The sequence below is a fragment of the Cyrtonyx montezumae genome, unplaced genomic scaffold, assembly GCF_038088225.1.
Source record: "Cyrtonyx montezumae isolate F1298 unplaced genomic scaffold, pur_monq_1.0 scaffold_23, whole genome shotgun sequence".
Classification (NCBI taxonomy): domain Eukaryota; kingdom Metazoa; phylum Chordata; class Aves; order Galliformes; family Odontophoridae; genus Cyrtonyx; species Cyrtonyx montezumae.
Genome location: NW_027071970.1, coordinates 11912258 through 11933774, shown reverse-complemented (window position 1 = coordinate 11933774; position 21517 = coordinate 11912258). Strand labels below are relative to the sequence as shown.

The window sequence follows — 21517 nt, the reverse complement described above, 5'->3', positions numbered from 1 at the left end:
TCTCACGTTTTGGCCCCGCAGAGCCGTGCCAGCCCACCGTGCTCCCGTGGGAAGAAGGAGATAAGGAGCTGCAAAGCCCTAATTCGCAGGAGACCCGGAGAGCTGGTACCAAAATCACAAACACTTCAACGCAAGCCCTGGCTCGCAGCTCCTATTAACGTATCTTCTGTTTTTCTGTTCCTTATTTGATGTTCCAGGACATTTCCATAGAAACAGCAGCCTGGCTCCCCGGCAGTCCGGTTTCCACTAACCGCAAACCGCATCAGCGCGGGGCAGAGGGGTTAAAGGGCCGAGGATAACGCGGACCTCATCCATCCCCGCACTTCGCGTTTGCGCCGGGGCGCGGAGGAGCGCAGTTTCCTCCCGCACCGCTTCACGACGCCGTTCTCTCGCTGACACATGAGGACGGCACCCGGGGGGGCTGTGGGTGCCGGGGACCCCGGGCTCACCCGAGCGGGCAGCACACAGCTCTGCCCATCTTATCCACGTCCCGCGGTGCCGCGCAGGCAATTAAGGCAGGCTAATGAACAGTGACGAAGGCGTCGCAGCCTCGTGAAGCTCCGCCTCGGAGCTCTCCTCCCACTGTGAGCTCTCACTTTCTTTATCCTGGAAAACACTCCCAGGATGAAAGATGGGCGGCACGGGGCTGAGCCCCGATTTCTGGAGAGCTTGAGCAGGAGCACGCCGAGCTACGCTTAATGTGATTAAGTTGCATCTCTGCGTATCACGCTGATTAAATTAAACTTCCCACTGCTTTCTCTGCGGCTCAGTTTTGAGACCGCAGTTCACCTCTCTGCGTTTCACAGTGGGGGATCGGGCTGGGCTGGAAGTGCTGCACTCATCAGGGGGGCACGGGGCTGGGCTGGGCTGGGCTGGGCTGGGCTGGGCTGTTTGGAAACTCGCCCAGCTCGGGGGAAATTCAGATTGCAATCTGATTTCAGCTGCGTTTCAGCAGCACGCTTTCAATGCTTTTTGGATCCGGGCGGCCCTGCAGCCGCCGTGCAGTCAGAACGGTTCGGGTTGGAAGGGACCTTAATTTCCATCTGCTCCCGACCCAGCGTGGGGCCCCACGCAGCCTGGACCGTCACGACGGAGCTGTGGGCGCCCCTGTTCACTGAGGGCAGTGGCACCAGACGGCCTCTGGGGGCCCCTTCGGACTCAGATGATGTGTGTGATGCTGCGGCAGCCATGGACGCCAGGAGGGGAGGACTGGGACCAGGAGAAAGGGAGCTCTGGGGAACGGCCTCTCAGAGCACCCGGGATCTCAGAGCCCACTCCTCATGGGGTTGACAGCAGGTGCCCGGGGCTGGCAGTGGGGCGAGCCCTGTGCTTGCAGCTCAGTGGGCCGGGAGCAGCCTGGGGGGGTTGGGCAGGCCGGTAGCATCCGAGCTGCGGCTCGGCAGCCAGACCTCCCCGGAGGAAACAAGGGTCAGCTGCAGGAGAAGAGCTGCTCGTTCAGTGCGGTTGCTATGACATCAACACTGTCACTGCTGTCACTCACATCGAGGTCTGTCGGTGGGATTAAGGCCCGGCACTCTGCTCACACACCGCCGGCCCCGGGGGGGGCACGGAGCCCCCGCAGCACAGCAGCTGAGTCGGGTCCACTTCGGTTGCTGGAGGGTTTCATACCCACACCCACGAAACAGGAGGTGCTGCTGGGATTCACAGCTTTGAGTGACACCGGTCCCCTGTAAACCCACAGGGGGATGAACCTGCAGCGTGGGGGGCCGGGGGGGCACTCAGCCCCGTGCAACAACAAGCCATGCAGTACTGTACACGGGGCATTTCCAGCAGGTCCCCGCGCCGTGCTGCAGCACTCACCGTGTTGGCGTCACGTCGTCACAGCAACCCTCCCTCCGTGTCCCGTTTTGATCTCGTTTGTAGTTTCTTTTAATTACGGATGAGGGGTGCCTGGAGCACCGTGCCCACAGCCTGGTGCAGGGCTTTGCTGCGTGCTGCAGACAGCACACAGCGCAGGGAGCTGCCCGTTCTGCCTGCAGTGAAGTTTGCTGTTAAACTGTCAGATGGGAGAGTGCCATGGCACTCAGTACTGCACCATTCCCACCCCTCCAAAAAGAGCATTTGGGCTGCAGGAGTTATTCTGCTTCCCAATGGTACGACCACTTGCACCTCCTGGAGCCCGAAACACCTCTGATGGGGGCAGCAGGCAGAGGTGCATCCAGCCTGCACATTGCACCAGGGACAGAGAAACGTTGCACTGAGAGGAACGGGTGCACAGCCAAACCACCACCTCTGCCTTACCCACACATCTGCGTGCCAGCGAAACCCACCCCGCCAGCAGAGCGCTCCCTTGGATGCAGGGAGCAGGGCACGGAGCTGCGAGCCCCCCCACCCCTCCTGCACGGATCAAAGCACGGCTCTCCCCGTCGGAGCCGTGGGTTCCCAGCTGGAGGTGGGGACACATAGGCAGCCAGACCCTCCCCTCCTCGGATCTGTCATCAGCTGGAGAAAAATCCATCCTCCCCTCCCCAAGTTGCTCACCTGACCCTGCAGGGCTCGCAGGGGCGCAGAATGGGGGAGCGCTGCCTGGTGCCTGCCAGTCCCCCCCAGCAGGATGGGGGTCCCAGAGCTGTCGCTGTGCCCCCAGCCCATCCCCGGGACAAGTGGAGCAAGAAAATGGATTTCCTCCTCTCGGTTGTTGGGTTTGCCGTCGACCTGGGCAACGTGTGGCGCTTCCCATACATCTGCTACCAGAACGGAGGGGGTAAGGACACTGCTGGGGCCGCTGCAGTCCTCTGGGGGAAGGAAAGCTGTCTGCGGGCTTTGGGTGCTGGGAACTCGCTGTTGCTTTTCTGTGTTTGTCTCTGGCTGCTCCAGTTCTCCCCACTTCTCCTCCCCTCTCTCCTCTCTGTGCCTTTTCTCCTTTCCCAGCCCTCTCCCACCCCATCCCCGGCACCGTCCGTGCCCTCCCCGTCGGGATTGGAGCTGTTGGGCACAGCAAACTGCTCTGGTTTGGGGTGATGGAGCTGCACATTTGGGGCGGGAGGCTCTTGCTGATCTTAGCACCGGCTGCAAGCAAACTTCTGGCGGGTGATGCTTTGAATAACCCTGCAGACATCCTCGGTCTCAGCTCCGAGCCACACAGCCACGGTGCTGCGGTGTGAGCCCTCCCAGCTCCACCAGCACAGCCCTGCACAGCACGGGGTGATCCCGCCCTAAGAGCTAGAGGAAGGTGGAAAAGCCCCATGAAGGAGGAAACATCTAAATGACAACTCAATAAATTGCTTTAAATAGACCAGAATAAGAGCAAAAAAAAATAATCATATTGAATAGAAATCATAGAAATTACAAAGGAGGAATGAAAATGTTGAGCTCTTTGCAACAGCACAGCGGATTTAATTGCCGAAGTCGGCATTCGGGTAACGTCCTCTCGAGCTTGGGAAGATGAGAAGGAGATAATTAGTACCACACTCAAGGCTACAGCGTGGATCCCAGGTGCCCCACGGAAGCAGTTATTTGTGGCTGACTCCCCTGGGACCGCAGTGAACTTCAGCCGCTCTCCATTGAGAGCTGCGGTCCCTGGGTGGGAGCTGGGGGGGGGGTGGACTCCTGGCCACGACCAGCCCGCAGAGCAGCGTGCCACGAGGCCGGGGCAGCAGGGATGTGATCCCTCTCACAGAGAGAAGCCGTGGGGGTTCAATTAACTGCACCCAGCTGAGCTATCCCAGCAGCACAGCGAGCAGCTCCGCTTCTACGGAGTCCACTGGGCACAGCACAGCTCTGCCAGCAGCACCTCGGGATGAATAATGCAGACAGCAGCGTTAATTACTCGTATCTCGGGGTGGCAATGTATAGGCAGCGAGATTCCCCTAAAACTTTGAGACCTAAGAGGTGCACGGTGCCTCAGCCCCCCATGTCTGCCTGGTTCTGCTCATTGCATCAGCCCGGGGCTGAGCGTTCCCAGTGATGCACCCACGTGTGAGCTGCTTGCTGCAGGGCACCCCGAAGCCTGCCTGCATCCAAATGCCCATCCACACTCCTTCCTGACACATCCCTGCGCACGCTCACCGCATGCTACAGGGCTGTGGCAGTCACCCCACTCTGCTCCTCACCCCACAGGAGCCTTTCTCATCCCATACACGCTGATGGCTGTTTTCGGAGGGGTGCCCCTCTTCTACATGGAGCTGGCCCTGGGGCAGTTTCACAGGACGGGTGCCATTCCCATCTGGAAACGCATCTGCCCCATCTTCAAAGGTGAGCGACTCCCAGCCCCACACAGCCCCACCAGCCCCACAAAACACCACCGTCCCCACGCTCAGGGAGAGGCTGCGAGAGCCTGTCCCCCTCCTCTCTCCACAGGCATTGGTTTTGCCATCTGCATCATTGGCCTCTACGTCTCCTTCTACTACAACACCATCATCGCTTGGGCGCTCTACTACTTCTACTCGTCCTTCTCGGGCACCCTGCCCTGGGCGAGCTGCGACAACCCCTGGAACACACCCAACTGCACCAACTACTTCGGGAGGAACAATGTGACCTGGACCAACTCCTCCAGGTCCCCTGCTGAGGAGTTTTACACGTAAGTGTTCACGTGTGGGCAATGAGTTGGAGTTAGGGCACGTCCCCCAGACAGCACTTGGCTCTGCTGCGTGAGGAGCAGGACCTGGGGCCTGGCAGCAGGAGTACCACTGCCCACGGGCATCGTGGGGGGATGAGACCCTGAGACCCTCTCCGGCCGTAGGAGGAAGGTCCTGGAGCTTCACAAGTCCAGCGGTCTGTACGACGTGGGAGGGATCCGCTGGCAGCTGCTCCTCTGCCTCTTCCTCATCTTCACCATCGTTTACTTCAGCCTGTGGAAAGGGGTGAAAACCTCCGGGAAGGTGAGAGGAACCCACACCAGTGCTGCTGCAGCCCTGAGCTCCTGCTTGGCTAAACGTGGGGCACTGCCTCCCCCCCACCCCCCACCCAGGTGGATGGGTGCTCAGTGCCACGGCTGAGGGCTGCCTCTGCTGCAGGTGGTGTGGGTGACAGCCACGCTGCCCTACCTCGTCCTGCTCATCCTGCTGGTGCGCGGGGCCACCCTGCCTGGGGCCTGGAGGGGGGTCCTCTTCTACTTACGTCCAGACTGGGGCAAGCTGCTGAGCACAGCGGTGAGTCTCTGCCTACCCTCCCTCCTCCCCCACCCCGAGGCCAGCAGCACAGACCCCTCCCGCAACGCACACTCACCCCTGCCCACTGCTTCTGTGGAGATGAGACGCCCTGGATGGGCTCTTGGAAATGTAAATCTATAATTGAATCACCCATCTCATTGCCGCTGCAGTTTGTTCGAGCCCTGCTCTCACCCCTTGACAATAGGCTTCCTCTGGGTAATTACCAGGCGACACTTGAAAATTCTCATTAAGGATAACCAGGGCCATGCTGCTGCCTGGACCAGGCACAGAGGCTTCAGGCTCCCCTGGGCTTCCTCTCCCCCTGGGCACAGCATTCAGGGTTAGGGTTGGCCCGTCCCTGAGCCAAGGGGAGGCCTGCTATGGGGTGGGCACACCGCAGAGCTCCTGGCCAGCCTCCAGCTGCCTGCTGCTTCTGCCAGGTCTGGGTCGATGCTGCTGCGCAGGTTTTCTTCTCCTTGGGTCCTGGATTCGGCGTTCTTCTCGCTCTGGCCAGTTACAACCACTTCCACAACAACTGCTACCGGTGAGCGCCGGCTGCGGGATGCGGTGCAGAGCCCCACGGCCACGGGCTGAGCACTTCTGCCCATTTCCCTGGTGGGTGGGCAGGCAGGGAGGGCTCAGCAGCTTGCCATGTCTCCCCGCCTTCTGTCTTCCAGGGACGCGCTCATCACCAGTGTGGTGAACTGCCTCACCAGCTTCCTCTCGGGCTTCGTCATCTTCACCGTGCTGGGCTACATGGCCGAGATGCGGGACGTGGAGGTGGAGGACGTAGCCAGAGATAAAGGTTGGTCCCCTGCTGCCCCAGAACCCCATCCCACCCGGCCTCGTGGTGCCCCTGCTGGAGCTGGGGGATCTCCGTTCAGCCAGGGGTGCGTGGAGGGCAGTGAGGTCCCACTGCTTGCCAGCACCCAGAAGAAAGGCAAAGCCAACCTGTGCCCCCTCCTAGGTCCCAGTCTGCTTTTTATCACCTACCCCGAAGCCATCGCCAACATGGTGGGATCCACCTTCTTTGCCATCATCTTCTTCCTGATGATGATAACGCTGGGGCTGGACAGCACGGTAGGAGCCCCCGCGGCAGCACTGGCACGGCGGTGGGGAGAAGATTCTGTCTCATCCCTGCGATCCATTGGCAGTTTGGGGGTCTGGAGGCCGTGATCACCGCCGTGATGGATGAGTACCCCCAGGTCCTGGCCCAGCGCAGGGAGCTCTTCGTCCTCGCCCTCATCACGGTCTGCTTCCTGGGCTCACTGAGCACCCTCACCTATGTGAGTACACCACGGGGAGGCTGCGGGTCTGCACTGTGCCCGGCACTGAGCGCGGTGCCAACCCACTCCAGGGCGGTGCCTACGTGGTGAAGCTGCTGGAGGAGTTCGGTGCTGGCTGCTCCATCCTGGCCGTGGTGCTGCTGGAAACCATAGCTGTGTCCTGGTTCTACGGTAAGAGCGGGCACTGGGATGGGACACAGCACTGGGATGGGACACAGCACTGGGATGGGACACAGCACTGGGATGGGACACAGCACTGGGATGGGATGTAGCACTGGGATGGGACACAGCACTGGGATGGGACACAGCACTGGGGTGGGACACAGCACTGGGATGGGATGTAGCACTGGGATGGGACACAGCACTGGGATGGGACACAGCACTGGGATGGGATGTAGCACTGGGATGGGACACAGCACTGGGATGGGATGTAGCACTGGGATGGGATGTAGCACTGGGATGGGACACAGCACTGGGATGGGACACAGCACTGGGATGGGATGTAGCACTGGGATGGGATGTAGCACTGGGATGGGACACAGCACTGGGATGGGACACAGCACTGGGGTGGGACACAGCACTGGGGTGGGACGTGCACCCTCTCAGCCTTGCCCCGTGACAGCTCTGTGCTCCACAGGGATCCAGCGGTTCTCCCACGATGTGAAAGCCATGCTGGGCTTCGCCCCGGGGCTGTTCTGGAAGCTCTGCTGGGCGGCCATCAGCCCCGCGCTGCTGGCAGTGAGTAGTGCATTTCGCAGCCCCTGCACTGCTGTGCTCCGGGGCGAAGCTCAGAGCTGGCAGCCCGGTGTTTGCAGGAGCACCGCGCGGCCCTGGGGCCCCGAGGGCTGTGCTGCAGCCAGCACACAGCCATGCAGGGCCAGCAGGGCTGCCCGGTGCCGGGGCACATCCGTGCACTGCTTCCTGACGGCCCTGCTCGGGTTCTGCAGTTCATTGTGGCCAGCTCGCTCCTGGAGCAGCCGCCCCTGGCTCTCTTTGGTTACCAGTACCCGGCGTGGAGCACCTCGCTGGGGCACCTCGTGGGAGCGTCCTCCTTCGTCTGCATCCCCGTCTACATGGTGTACAAGCTGGTCTGGACACCGGGGTCCCTCAAGCAGGTCAGAGCTACATCAGCACGACCCTGTCCCCACGTGTCATTCTCCTCTTCGACTCTTTTGGGGCCGTCGCAGCCCGATGGCAGAGCAGCAGCTCGGGCTGGCAGAGCTCGAGGTCCCACTGCACGAAGGGAACCCATTGCTTCTCCCTTCCTCCTTCAGCGCCTCGCTGTCTGCGTCCGGCCGGAGAAAACGGCACGAGAGCCCCAGGAGGAGGCGGTGGGCATGGAGCCGGCCCCATAGCATCTCCTGTTCCCGTGCGGCACTCCCTCATCAGGCCGAACCGAAGCTGCTGTCGCTTCCAGCGTGCTCTGGGCTGGCTGCCCCACGGCTGCGGGCATCGGGCAGCTCGGGGCTCCAGCAGCGCGTCGGGGTTCCCTTTCAAAGAGAAAACAAAGCTCCAGCCGTGAGCAGGATGTGTGTTTTTGGGCTCTGTGGGGTTGGTCGCCGTGTCTGGCTGAGGGATGCCCGTGGGGTCACCCGTGACGTGCCCTCATCCGCTGCCCCCAGAGCAGAACAGACGTGGAGGGCGCAGCCGAGAGCTGCGGGCACACGGGGGTGGGGAGAAGGTGGGGATGGGAGACACAGGGAGATGGGACAACACGGGTGGGGAGGACACGGGTTTGGGGGTGACACGGGGATGGGGGCAAACAGGGATAGGAGATAGCGGTATGTGATAGGAGGAGGGGAAACGGCTTTAAACTAAAATGGGGGAGATTGAGATTGGACGTCAGGAAGAAATTCCCACTCAGAGGGCACTGAGACCCCGGCACCGCTGCCCAGAGCTGTGGGTGCCCCATCCCGGAGGTGTCCGAAGCCACGGGTGGGCCCTGGGCAGCCCGAGCTGGGGGCACCCATGGTGGGGGTGGGCTGGGGGGGCTTTGGGTCCCTTCTAACCGAAACTGGACGGCGCAAAGTGGAAGTGGGGAGAACACTGAGATGGGGGGGGATGGAAACGGAGAGAAACAGAGGGCGGAGCGGGGCGGGGCGGGCGGCAGGAACAGGAAGCGCCGCGCCGTGCTGCAGCGGGGAGCGCGCAGAGCCGAGCCGGGCCGTGCCGAGCCGGGCCGTGCCGAGCCGGGCCAGACCGAGCCGAGCCGAGCCGGGCCAGACCGAGCCGGGCCGTGCCGAGCCGGGCCAGACCGAGCCGGGCCAGACCGAGCCGAGCCGGGCCGAGCCGAGATGACGCTGCGGGGCTGGGCGCTGGCCGTGCTGGCCGCACTGAGCCCGGCGGAGCGCAGCCGGCCCTACGCCGTGCTGCAGAAGCAGAACCTGGGTAAGGTTGGGGCGGTGGGGCTGCGCTCTGTGCGGCGCGGCGCGGTTTAACCTGCCGGCCTCCTCCCCGCAGTGCTGCTGGGCAGCATCCTCAGCGCCCTGCTGCTCACCATCGTGCTCGTGGCCGTCTGCGTCTACAAACCCGTCCGCCGGCGGTAGCGGCCCCGCGGATCGAGAGGGCACCGCCGCCACTCGCGCGGACCCCACGGACGCCCGGGAGCCGCCCCGCGTGGGGTCCGCTGAGCATCGGAGCCGTGGGAGCCGCGCCCGGATCCCACCCTTGCATTCCTTTGTTTGGGGACCAATCGAGGCGTTTACACTGAAGTCACACTTGCGTACGGATGCTGCTATTTGTTTTGTTCGTTTTGCACTGCCGGGAGGAGTAACTGGATTCTGCTTGTGAAGTATTACTTGGTATTTAACGTAGGGGTCGGGGCTAGTAATTTATTGTAGGTGTTTGTTACGAGCCGTACCTCCAGAGCAGAGGAGTGGGGCAGCTCAGCAGGCCGGGTCCTGCTCCTCGTGGAGCTGCGGGTTCCCTCTGTGCATCAGCGAAGGAGCCCGGCCTGGACCACACCTCGTTTCTAATCTCAGCGAAGCACAAATGAGGGAGCTAATGGCAGGATGGTCCTTTCTGCTCTTGGTTGCAGAGCCCGGGGCCCTTTGTTCCGTGTAACTGTGCCCAGAGCTGTGGGTGCAGCACTGTTTGTGTTCATTCTTCACCCCCTGCTCTGTCTGTACAAATAAAGGAGAAGTAAACACTGCAGGACTCCTTTATTTATTCATGGACATTGAGCTGCAGCAGGCCCACGTCCCAGCTGGGAGCTCACTGCTTGCAGGACAAGGGAGAATGAGCAAAAGGATTTCCAAATGAAGCCCAGCACAAGTTACCAAGGAACATAACTGCATGAAACAACAAGCCAAGAGCTCATACTGCCCCACTTCCAAACAAACACCAGAAACGGGGCGGATTTACAAGCCCCCAGGCACAATAAGAAGTTATTCATGGGTCCAGAACAAAGACACAGCTCTTTGTGACCAAGGTTCTGCTTTCCCTTCTGAGCTTCAAGCTTGTTCAGGAAACAACCAGGCAGGCTGCTTCTGGACAGCAGTGTTAATATGAGCATACAGTGCAAGTCAGTCCTGCTCTCTTCTTGTTACATGCAAGGAGGTGTGTACAGAACTGCCTGAGAGCCCCAGCAGCCCCCCCTCCTTTACTGAAGACAGTTCACTGATCCCCATTTTGTTTTTTCCTGCTCACCCTTGAAACACCCACTAGGAAAAAGCACAGTCAGAGGGCACTCTTAGAAAGGTAACAGCACTCTTTATTTCCGCTGGAGGAAAAAAAAAAAAACCCAAAAAAACCACCCACAAAACCCAACATGATTTCATCTTCCACCCCACAACGCTGCCAAGAGCTCAATGCAAAGCTCATTCCCTTTTCTGCAACCCTGGGAGTCACAGTAATCCTCACAGAAAGATGCAGTTCCAACACAGCCCTCTGCCCCCATGCAAAGAGTCACATTCCCCATCCCTGCAGCCAGCAGAGAGCTGGAGGGCTGCAGGCTGCACTGCTAAGCATGCTGCACACACTGAGTTCCCACTGCTCACTACAGGAGGAAAAAAAAAAAAAGCATTATTGGTTTAAAATGGAGCATGAAGCTGCCAACCATCTCCGCTTACGTCCTCACGATTTTAAAGGGGCTAACAGTTGGCTGCACAGAGCTGCCCTGGTTTGCTGGGGGAGAAGAGCATCCGTAGCATCAGCTCTCACAGTGCTGAGTGCATGGTACTGCAACGTGGGGCTGCTGGAAGGCCTTCCTGAGGCACACATCACTGCGTGCTGCTGGAGTACACTTGAGAGCCACAGTGTGAGTACTGTAAACACGGACAGAAGTGCAAGTAGAATAGCTACTACTCTCATCGTAGGAGGAAAGACCTGAGGAAAGCTGGTAAAACCTATTTCTGAATTGTTACACCATTTCAAGAAGTGTGGTCATCGTGGCTTGGTTTAAAATCAATAAAAAGATTCAGATAAAAAAATAGATGTATTTACATGAAGGATAAGCGTTTGAATTTTAAAAAGCAACACACATTTTCCCTTTCAGATGTGAGAATTAAAAACTGATCTTGCAATAATTACTCATTAAAATCTCACCCGACTTTTCTCCTGTTGGAATTCAGCAGCACCCACACACATGCACACACACAGGGATCCCGAGAAGCACCTGTACCTATCCCTTAATTCCTTGCTGCCCTCTGACTATGGGAACGAGCTGGTGTTGAATCACTGCAGAAAGTGCTACTTCAGGAGGATGGTCCCACTCCAGGAGCTAAAATTGCACTGGCTGCTTGGTTTGTTCAATTTCAGAAAGCACTGCTTCAATCTCATGCTTGGATTAGCTGTTCAAGTATAACATTATCCCTTGTAAGCAGGAGCATATGATAAAAGGCTCAGTGACCAGAGGAGAAATAATCACATACAAACGAAACTAACAGAACATCTGCCAGCATGAAAACTACCCTATGTATGTAAATGCATACAGATACCTTCCACACGAGAGCTGGAAGGAACAGAGACAATGGCCTTGAATTATTCTGAAGTGACTATGCAGATGAGCATTTCTTTGGTAAGTAATGAAGTTTCCCTTCTGAACTCCTCGTAAATCATGTCTTCAAACTTTGACACAGCCCACAACCCTGGTGCTAAGCAAACCTTCCACCTGCTCTTCAATAAAGATGTTTAGGTAAAAAAGTGTCACAGCTAAGCTGCCAGATTCAGAATGCCCAGTTTCTGAATCTCCATCAAAACCGAACACCAATTTAAAGAGAATCATGATGATCACGATCAGCTGATGACTGCGATGATGACAAAGAAAGAAGCAGGTGAAATGTTTACTCAAGCAATCCAGGAGCAGTCTTCAGCCTGGGAGCTCTGAAAGCCTTCAGCTTCGCACGGATTTGGTCACCCTTACTTCTGGAGTTATTTTTCCACAAGAGAAAGCTGTAAGACTTGCTGCAGCTCTGCATCTTCCTCCTCGCGGCGCTGCTTCTCTCGCTCCTCCTGCTCTCGGACGGACAGCTCCATGGCAAGCTGCAAGTCTTTCTCAAAACTAGAAGGTTCGCTAGGGCTGCTGCACTGTGAATTACCCGTGCTCGTTAGGTAGCTCTCCTGCAGTGCCCTGCAGAAAGGCAGAGAACTTTGAGAAGGAAAAGAGGTGGAGCTTCTTTCGCATCTTCTACAGTGATCCTCCTTAGCAACCTGAGTTCAATCTGCAAACCTGAATCAATCTTAGGGGCAGAAAGCAGCTCTAACAGCCGTGTATAAGCTGCTCTTCCAGGGGTCCTCAAATATACCAACACAGAGGGACCAAACTCACAGCTTTAAGAGCAGAACAGAAGGGCTGTGTTTAACAGAGGAAAAACCAGTTACATGTGCAGGTCAGTTCTGGAGCTGAGCTAAAGGGACACATTACACAGACCAGAAAGCCCCTCTTGCTTCCTGAAAAAAGCAAAGTTAAAAGCAGCACAGCAAGACCGACCTTAACTCTGTGCATTTGCCACCTATGTTCAGAAAATAAATTGCTTCAAGCTACTGTTGGACATTTTTTGGTCTATTGCACATGGCTTAGCACAAAAATAATTAGTTACCTCTGATACTGTATACTGAAGTCCTGTGAATATGCTCCATTGGGATGTGCCCCCACTTCCTAGAAATTGAAGAAAGAATTCCAGAGATTTGTAGTGCAACTTGCTCAGTTCTTCTTCAAATGAAATTACTCTATTTTTCTCCTCTGAGGTTCTTGGAAAAACCCATCCTACGTGGCACTTTGTACATAATGATTTAATTTAGAGATACAGCTACTGCTGCACGTTTCCTGTCAAAGCTGACAGATCTGCACTGAGCAGACTACAGCACACTTACTTTATTCCCACTCGATTCCAACAAACTCTGCTGAATAGCAAACTGCATGATCTCATTATCTTCATCGTGCACATGTATGTTCCTACCATCATCTTGGATGTGGTAAGATTTGGGGATCTCAAACACTGACTGGTCAACCTCAAAATTAGCACCTATGGAAAGAAAATACAGTTAAAAACACGACATAGAATATTTTTGCAAGTTGTTAACAGAAAAAACATCTGTCAAACAAGCATGGTAGTAAGATACAATACAGTCTGTCTTAGATAAGGCAGCTGAACCCTGACAAAACCACAGCAAAAGAAAGAGGATGCAAAAGATAAATACTGCAGTAGCTCTGACTTTGCTGAAGTTATTTGTAATGGATGTAAAAGCTCCTAGGACAGAGCAGTATCAGATACATGCAGTCACAAGCATCCCACTCAAACATAACTCCTCACCTGAAATACCACATGGACTGAGCTGTCACAGCAATTTTTTATCTCACTTCCCATAGCTACAGCTTTCCTGCTAGCTGCAGTGCTCTAACTGAATGCACTACAACTCAGACCTCCAGAAACCTGGGAAAGGTTGCTACAGTTCAGCTGAGTCAGTTCAGCAGGCTTCAAATGGGCAGAATGGCATCATACTACCAGTGCCACACACTTCTGATCATTGCTTACACACCACAGCTTCCTCTCACCTGTGAACATTTCATTCTCTACAGTTAAGCTGTCTCTCTTCTGTGCACTCCACAGACTGAAACGCAGAGATGCCATCCCTGCATCCTTCTCACCTGAATCCCCCTGTGCACCTCCAGCCATTTGTGATGAGGTCCTCTCAGCTGTCCTGCAGCTGTTGACATTTTCAAATGTAATTCGAGCATTCAGCACATGAAATAAGGGAATTTCTATTAAAAAACAAACGAGATCTTTATCAAAAAGAGAAGTCTGTCATTCGTTTTCACACCTGCAGCTGCATATAATTTCACACAATCCATAAGCAGCATGCCACAACAAAGTGAACTGCAACTCCTATCACCAGGAAGCTGCCCTTAGTCATTGTGACTCTGCCTCCAGGTCTGTGAGATTACTTAAAAGTAAGATTTACCACACCGAAGACATTGAAATCACAAGAAAAAGGTTAGAAACAGCTCATTCTTACTAAGTTACCATCTTAAAAATCATCCTCCTATACTGGTCAGAGAATTTGGACTCTATGTTCCCAGGCATATAAATGGCATGCATCTGGGTCCTCAGTTCTAGATAGGGCAAAGATGACTGGTAGAACTAACATGGGTCTTGTACATCTGTGCTGCAAAAACAATACAAAGAGTGGAAATGCTAGAATAAAGGCTGTTAAACATTACCAATTTTGACCGGGAATCCTGGTGGAAAATCCAGAGTGATGAAATCCCTAAGCCTGGCAAAATGAGCACTAGTTCTGGCCATCAGATCAATGATTGGAGTGACTTGCTCCACGAGGGACAAGGGAAACTCCTCACTCATCCACAGGGTTGCTTTAAATCTGAAAGGGTAAGTTGTATAAAAGGATCCTAAGTTTACAGTTTTGGAAACTGAAAAAGCAAAATATGTAACGCTTCCACCTGCTTCATACAAAGAGCAAGAATGGTTGTCCCTTTGAGGAACCAATCCATAGGACTTTACTGACACCTGGCAATAGGGAAGGGTCAGATGTTTGAAGATACAGCACTGAACTAAAAATCAGTCCACAGCTGATTGCTTCAACATGTCTCTTTTCATTAACATTACAAGGAGATTAAAACTGTATTGGATGTTCATAAAATACAGTCTCCAGAGGCTAGAGGACTGGCAAGAGGCAAACTAGAAACAGCTGAAGTTTCATTTCTCACTTCTGCGTTCGAATGGTGACTTCTTTGGGTCTTCCTATGTCTCTGCCTTTCAAATCGAACTCTGGATCGAAGTATTCCTCTGGAGTAATAGCAGTAGGATTGTTACTTGTGGCATACTCTGTTGTCTTCACTGCACTCTACACAGAAAGGGAGAAAAAGGCCCAAGAATTACAAAACGAGCATTATATGCCTCTTAAGGAGCTCATTCTCTTTTAGCAGCTAACATATCTCTATCTGCTACATCAAAACTGTCCAGATTCAATTAGATTCATTATCTAAGCTGCTGCAGAGCTAAGGAAATAGGAGCAGAGCCCACGTGCACACAGCCACCAGAACAGACCTCTGTGCCACAGGGGCCTGTGACAAGGTCAGACACTCACCTGAGCACCATACTCGTGCTCCACTGTACCCAGAAATGATTCCAAGGGGTTCCTGTCAGCTTCAGACAACATGAAGAAATAAAGTTTAGCAGCAACATTTCTGTACACAGCAAGCTAACAACCAAGGCTTCTAACCCAGAGCACAGTAAGCCAGGCACAGTTGATAGAAAGCCCATGCTTCCTGTAGGCTTCAACAGGCAAGCCCAGGACCTAAGGGTGACAGAATAAGATGAATACAACATCCAAAATAGAAACATCTGGAAGTCCTTGCCTCTATCATCAGATTACAATTATTCACAGTGCCCCCACCCGCTGACCCCCAGGGCAGGCCTATGTTTCTGTATGAGGTCACCATCTACTCATCTTACACGTCAGTTTAAATACTAGAACGGATCATGGAACCAGAAATGAACAGAAAGCCTGAGGAAACAAAGCCCAGATGAGCCTTTAAACCTGGCCAAAAAAAGTAAAGGCACAAAAGCATTAAAGAGACAACATCAGAGAGCCAGTGTTGTACTTAAGCCCAGTGATCCCGTAAGAAAACTACCTTTATATCTTTTCTTTTCCTCTTCTGTTAAGTGCTCCGTTCTGATTTTTGTGACTACATTTACATTGTTTGCCATGTACACCTTTAGAAGAAGAGCAGAGGAACAAAAATCACCACAGGTTTAAAAAAACCTAAAATACTCAAGAAATCAAGGCAAAACACAACACTTCAGTTAGCTATAAGACCTCTTGTCTGTACAGAGCAGGCTTTACCTTTGCTTCGTAACCATTTACACCTTCCGCTTTTTCTGTCTTCCAAACCCAGAATCCAGATGTGGTTCTGCCAAAAAGTGAACACAAGTGTCTATACTGTTGCACCTCTACACAGCCCATGGTCCATCTTTTTCCCCAAAATGCTCTAACAAACATTTGATAGGTTATTTGTTTATTAACCCCAGACAAAAGCACAGGTCAACCCATCCTCGTGCATGCACACCATGACAGCACTAAGAACATCGTGCTGCTCCCATTCTTCAGGTCATGGAAGGAGCCCAGAGGCTCAGTCACAGATTTTAGATTCAGATGCAGACACTTGATCCACAAAGGAGGAAGGCAATCTAAAATAAGCGATTTAGTCTAGCATTCAGCTTTCAATGCTGAGATGATTTCAGAAGTAACCTGACACTGTGGTTTGGGTGCTAGCATTGCTGTCTAGGAAGACTCTGTCCCTGGATGTGTAGATGCTGTATTAAATAAGGCTCACTGAACACCACATGGACTAACTCTGGTCAGGAAGTACCAGATAAACAGGGTAAGGACACTGCTAACACACAGCTCACTTGGAAGGTGTGACCATTAATGAACTTGCACTGCTCATTTACTACGAGGAATGCTGTACTTTACCTTTCAAAGGCAATGTTTTTTGTATCAAGGCACGTGTTGATAATTGGAGACGTAAGGCGCCTCTCCACATCTCTCCTTTTGGGTGTCATAGATCCCAGTGTCAAACGCTCCATGTGCTGGGAAATCTCAAAACGTTCCGTGGTAACAAACTTCTCATCGTGGTTGATCTCGATCAGCTCCGCCCAGCCCTCAGCATCTGCTGGAACAGTACCTCTCACTTTAAAAGAGAAACACCACACCAGTTGTGCTGCCCAATGAAAAACTGAGAACGTGCTGCATCTCAAAACAGAGGGGAAGCCAGCTCCTTGTATTTGGCACGACGAGTTGGAGCTGTCTCTAAAATTGCATTGCGTTTGGGGGCAAGGGGATGGAAGGGGGAAAGTATGCAGGAATTGGAAGTAGGATTTTAACCCTATTGTCAGATGCTGACCTCAGGTTAACCCAGGACAAAGAAGTCAAGCTGCTGTGTTAAAGCACAGAACACCACCTCCAAGACATTCATGGAGAGATGCACAAAACTTGCTTAAGATGCAGCACTCAGCCTCAGCAGGTGTGAGCAAAACCAGGGTTTCTCGTTGTGTTTTATCCAGTGTTTGGCAATCAACACTGCTGACATGCTAAAGAGAGTGCATACCTTCTCCCTTGAAGATCAGGCTGCGCCTTCCCCTCTCCCAGCTCATGTTTTCAAATCCCAATAACGTGATATCAACTCGCAATTTGGCGCCGCTTTTCCAGATGCGACAGACATCACTTGGACAAACTCTGGAAACCAGTGGGACTAGAAAAGAAAGCAAGTGATGCATACATAGAAAACATTCAAGACACTAAGCACGTGGGAAAACTGAATTCAAGTAGAAGCGCTATTCCTAATGTGAACTACTTTGTACTGCAACCATTATTTCACAGGAAGCAAGACAACAGCCCTCGCTGGCTTTCAGAGCAATCAGCTCAGGGGCAAAACCCATTATTTTAGAGATAAGCACAAAAAGGAATGAGACATTAGTTCAGACTAAGATGTGAAATGGGCTAAAACCAATCTCAGACTGATAGATAGCTGTCTGGAAAATGAAGTCAGCTGTAAGTCCTAGCATTCGTTCCTTTAAAAGCAAAGCAGGTACTTCCAAGAAGCCTGTGCATCTCTATGCCAGACACACATGGCTGTCAGTCATGGACAACCAAAGACACAGAAGCAAGACTGAGAAGTCCCTTCAGTGACTCTGACAATGATTAAAGTTTCAGTCAAAAACAAACAAAAAAACCCAAACTCCACAAACAGAACAGAAACAAAGAACAGTTGTGCTCCAGAAATACAAAGGCTTATTCTGAGAGGTGATGGTAAGTACTCTGCAGAGCAGGCAAGGATGATGCCAATAAATCTCTCTGCATTGCTTTTGTGACATTTGTACATGAGCAAGTCCTTTTGTCTACTGCTCAGAAGAGGCACCAACAAGTAGGATGCTTACCCCAGCTAGTGAACTCCCACTTCATTTCCACATAAAAGTCAGGAGTCTGGGAAAGGAAAATACTCCGTGAATACTTCACAGAACAGTTTTAACATTCAGTACAGCATTTCCCATGAACGTTTTAGATAAAGGAAAGCCTAAAAAAGAACAGAGCCTCAGACTAACAAGCATATAATACTTGAGCCTGCTGTTGCTTTATAATGAGCTACTCTTCCTTGCAGTAACACCTTAACAGTCATCCTTGAGCACTGAAGCTCACGACTACAGACTTCAAACTAAACTCAGGAAAAAAGGCTCCACCTCCCACAGGTCTATGCAGTATGTGAGCTGAAAGGAAGGAGCACAGTTGTACAAATTCAGATTAACTGGACTCTGAACTGAACAGCAGCAATCAGATCTACAGCCTGGAGCCAACTAAATAACCACCTCATTAATCTTCTGGAGTAATTCAGGGACTCCTCCAAGAGTCCTGGAAGTCTGCTGATAGTCTCGGTGCTGCAGAATCATATGGACCATCTCTGGATCTCCTGTGCTGACAGCCTCGTGTAAAACTGAAAGAAATCCAAGTACAAGCTGGTTTCAGTTTGCTTTCTGAGCAAAATGCACAATGCAGAATCAGCCAAAGCACAGCATCCGTCATAGTACACCATTTCTGTTTTTAAAGTCATCTTTACCTGTCCATCCCTGTGCATTCTCTTTAGTTACATCTGCCTTGTGCTGAAGAAGGACTTTGGCAGATTCTATGTAACCCAAGGAAACAGCAAGATGCAGCAAGGTCCGGCCCCGGGGATCACGTTGATCAACATCCTGTTGAGTATCCAAGAGATAAGTAATGCTGACGTTGCTCTAGCAAATGCAGTTAACCACTGCACACTGAGAAGAGTTCACATGAAGCTCATCAGTAATAATCTAGGAGTCAGCATTCCCTAGGTATTCCCACACAGCTCATGCTGTGCAGTCACTCTGTTTGCAGACACTGCTGTGCTGCCCTTCTGCCTTCGGTGTGCTGCCATCTCACTTCCCCACCAAAACAAAAAGAGAAGCAGGACAGGGCCTACGAACTGGTGTCACTATAAAACACGACTGAGCTCCCAGTGATGCTTCTCATTTCTCTTCCTTTAATTATTTCCCCTTCTGAAGCAGTCCCTTTTAGGAAAGGACAGCTGTGTCCTGTGTGCATTGTAACGTGCTCAGTTATCAGCTTGAGAAGGAGAGCACTGAAGGATTTAACATACAGCAGAACAGGAAGAGGAAAAGAGGGGAAAAGAAACAAAACACCCCAACAGGTGATACAACACCAACTTTGTGTAGCACTTTTTGAGAGCATAGAAGCAAATGGTAAGTTACAAGGCATCCATTTGACTGACACACACAGCACAATGAAGAGCAAATGCATTTCGTACAAGTCACTAAAAATAAAGAACTACACAAGCATAAATATCCAAAACATGCAAGCACAACATACTCATACCTTACATATCTTTCACTATTAGCTTAGAGATTTGAAACAGAAGAGCATCTATAACTAAAGGAAAAGGGGAAAGTCAATAGCAGAACAGGAAAGTTATTATGCAAGTTAACGCGTTATCTGACAGCATCAAGTCTGAAAGATCACACACAATGGGGAAAGCTTCAATTTAAAGCATTCTTTCCTCACTTCTGTCCTGGAATACCCATTCATTCACTTCCCTACTTCCTACAACTCCAACGTTTGTTGCACTAACTGGGGCAGGACCTCTGCTAACCAGTCACCCACTATTCCACCCCTCCTTGCCATTCCCAGTGCAGCTGGCAAAGTGCCTTTTGATTCCTTCACACACCCCCCTGCCAGCAAGAAGCTTATCCCAAGGAAGCAGGAGGAAACAGATCTTTGGAATACTTTAGAGGGAAAAAAATTATTTAAAAGCAGATAAAGTGAGAGCTGGACATGTTCCACCTCAAAATGCAGCTCATTGCCTCACAATGCAAAGTGCTTGAGGCAGGGAGGAGCACTCACAGGTGCAGACTCAGCATCAAGATGTTACTGCAATAGAAATAAACCAAAGCAACGTGCCAGCAAGGTTAAGGACTCCGTTAGAGATCAAGATGATGTGAATTAGGTGAAAACTAATTGCATTCCAAAGATGCTCCTTAAAAAAAACAAAACCAGGAGAGGTGCATGCTCTCAGCAAGCATTAGTAAGTTGTGGAGCACTGTTAGAACTGAGGATGGCAATCACCAGTCAGGGATGGCACAGCCCAACTTGGGATCACGTCCTTGTGGTGCCAGGCAGAATGCAATGAATGTGTTCTGCTCCCCACCCCCACCCCAGTGTGCACCTGAGCTTTTGCACAGTGCCTCAGCACAAAGGATGCCCACAGCCTGAGTTCTGCTGCAGCACTTCAGACTGTTATTCCCTTACGTCATTACTGTTTCTCCCTCACCCATCCCAAAGAGGGAACAGCTTTGTATTTTTCTACTCTGAAGCATGAAACAAAGAGCCTATTTTTTTTTTTTAACAGAGATGCTGAGGACACTCCAGCCAGTATAAAACTACTGCCCCTAAATGCCACTGGTGCTCAGTGAGCTACAGCCTGCTCTCACCTCCACCAGCAGAAGCACTGCTGCACGCTGGTTTCCTACAGAGGTAAGCAGTGCTTACTGCTTTTCTTGCGCTGAAAAGCGATTCAAGCCCATCGCATCGCTACACCTTCTTACCTCACTCCCAAACCCACAAATAAACAGGTGCAGAAGGAGAACAGCCCCACCAGCCCAGCACAGAGCTGGGGCACAGCCGAGGTTCTCCCTGCCTGGGAGGGCAGCAGTTACCTGCTCCTGCAGCTCCTCATCCAGCCGCCGGTACTCATTGTTCCACACCAGGACGTGCAGGGGGAACGCACTGCTGGCCCTGCTGGGGGAGCTCATCATGCCACACACCTGTAGGAGCGGGGGAAGCGGGCAGCCTGCCCTCACTGCCCCCCGCTTTATTTAGGGACACCCCACACAAAATCCACACCCTGACAGGACTGCTCCCCGAGACCCCCGTCCCTCTCCCTCAGACCCCTCCTTCAAACCACTATCCCCAGGCCCTCCTTCAGGTCCCTGCTCCTGGGGTCCCCTTTAGGTCTCAGCTTCTGCCCCCCAACCCTTGTCCCTGAGGCCACGCCCCCTCCCTTCCCCAGACCCCCACCCCTTTCCCTCTCCTTCAGGCCCTCGCTCCTGGACTCCCCCTCGCTCCCCTTATCCCGAGGGCCCCTCTATGGTCCCAGCTCCTGCCTCCTCCCCCACTATTCCTTTCACTATCACCCCCCCGATCTCCATCCCTGAGGCCCTGCTCCTGTCCCCCCACCCCGATCCCACTCCTGCAGCCCCTCCCTGAGACCCTCCCTCCTCCTCCTCCTCCCCCCCAGCCCCCACGCTCCCCTTGGTGTCCCGTTCCTCGGGCCCTGCTCCTGGTCCCCGCAGGCCCCAAATACTATCCCCCTTCCACCCAGGCCGTCTCCTCACCCTCGACCCCTCGTCTCTTCCTTTCCCTCCAGGGCAGCGGTGGGGACGACCCGCAGCACGGCAGGTGCGGGGACAGCGGCCCCGCGCTCAGCCCTCAGCCCACCGCCGGGCCCCAGACAAGCGGAAGTGGCTCTTCCCAGCTCTGCCCCCGCTTACATACGGGCCGTCCCGCCCACCGGCTCTGCCACCGCTCTCCTCGTGGGGGGGCACGGAACACGGGGTGCATCGCTGGCCGAGG

General features: G+C 53.2%; 4 protein-coding genes across 6 annotated transcripts in view; 3 read left to right on the top strand and 1 right to left on the bottom strand.

Annotated features, from left to right (window-relative positions):
• GP1BB (glycoprotein Ib platelet subunit beta) overlaps positions 1-21517 on the top strand; it is a 54575-nt gene that overhangs the window by 31845 nt on the left and 1213 nt on the right. The gene's annotated exons all lie outside the window — the stretch shown is intronic.
• LOC136050113 (sodium-dependent serotonin transporter-like) lies at positions 2533-7752 on the top strand. The gene is made up of 13 exons (XM_065738731.1): positions 2533-2725; positions 4081-4215; positions 4321-4540; positions 4703-4841; positions 4977-5111; positions 5552-5655; positions 5789-5916; positions 6079-6191; positions 6266-6397; positions 6469-6568; positions 7035-7135; positions 7345-7512; positions 7672-7752. The coding sequence occupies exons 1-13, from the start codon at positions 2533-2535 to the stop codon at positions 7750-7752; spliced, it is 1749 nt and encodes a 582-aa protein (XP_065594803.1).
• CUNH12orf76 (chromosome unknown C12orf76 homolog) lies at positions 8647-8970 on the top strand. Its single transcript, XM_065739330.1, has 2 exons — positions 8647-8785; positions 8858-8970. The coding sequence occupies exons 1-2, from the start codon at positions 8692-8694 to the stop codon at positions 8941-8943; spliced, it is 180 nt and encodes a 59-aa protein (XP_065595402.1). The 5' UTR covers positions 8647-8691; the 3' UTR covers positions 8944-8970.
• ANKRD13A (ankyrin repeat domain 13A) lies at positions 11642-21326 on the bottom strand. Of its 3 annotated transcripts, none has more exons than XM_065739283.1 (16): positions 21280-21326; positions 20602-20744; positions 18468-18600; positions 18220-18344; positions 17794-17839; positions 16965-17108; positions 16331-16526; positions 15701-15767; positions 15489-15570; positions 14942-15000; positions 14562-14698; positions 14058-14215; positions 13485-13598; positions 12710-12861; positions 12436-12494; positions 11642-11966 (listed from the first exon to the last, which is right to left on the bottom strand). In XM_065739283.1, exons 2-16 carry the CDS (start codon positions 20698-20700, stop codon positions 11768-11770), a joined length of 1770 nt encoding a protein of 589 aa, XP_065595355.1. In that variant the 5' UTR covers positions 20701-20744; positions 21280-21326; the 3' UTR covers positions 11642-11767. The 3 variants fall into 3 exon arrangements, with proteins under 3 accessions (XP_065595355.1, XP_065595356.1, XP_065595354.1); XM_065739284.1 differs by having other exon boundaries at positions 20602-20680; positions 21280-21322; XM_065739282.1 differs by lacking the exon at positions 21280-21326 and having other exon boundaries at positions 20602-20800.

What these genes read in the sequence shown, in the direction of transcription:
- CUNH12orf76 (XM_065739330.1), top strand. Translation starts at nt 8,692, where the DNA reads ATGACGCTGCGGGGCTGGGCGCTGGCCGTGCTGGCCGCACTGAGCCCG. An exon ending in GCTGCAGAAGCAGAACCTGG is followed by an intron (nt 8,786 to 8,857) that starts GTAAGGTTGGGG and finishes TCCTCCCCGCAG; the next exon opens with TGCTGCTGGGCAGCATCCTC.
- LOC136050113 (XM_065738731.1), top strand. Translation starts at nt 2,533, where the DNA reads ATGGGGGAGCGCTGCCTGGTGCCTGCCAGTCCCCCCCAGCAGGATGGG. An exon ending in GGGTGAAAACCTCCGGGAAG is followed by an intron (nt 4,842 to 4,976) that starts GTGAGAGGAACC and finishes CCTCTGCTGCAG; the next exon opens with GTGGTGTGGGTGACAGCCAC. An exon ending in GGACGTAGCCAGAGATAAAG is followed by an intron (nt 5,917 to 6,078) that starts GTTGGTCCCCTG and finishes GCCCCCTCCTAG; the next exon opens with GTCCCAGTCTGCTTTTTATC.
- ANKRD13A (XM_065739283.1), bottom strand. Translation starts at nt 20,700, where the DNA reads ATGATGAGCTCCCCCAGCAGGGCCAGCAGTGCGTTCCCCCTGCACGTC. An exon ending in GTCACCATTCGAACGCAGAA is followed by an intron (nt 14,216 to 14,561) that starts GTGAGAAATGAA and finishes TTACCCTTTCAG; the next exon opens with ATTTAAAGCAACCCTGTGGA. An exon ending in AGGATTCCCGGTCAAAATTG is followed by an intron (nt 13,599 to 14,057) that starts GTAATGTTTAAC and finishes GTTTTTTAATAG; the next exon opens with AAATTCCCTTATTTCATGTG.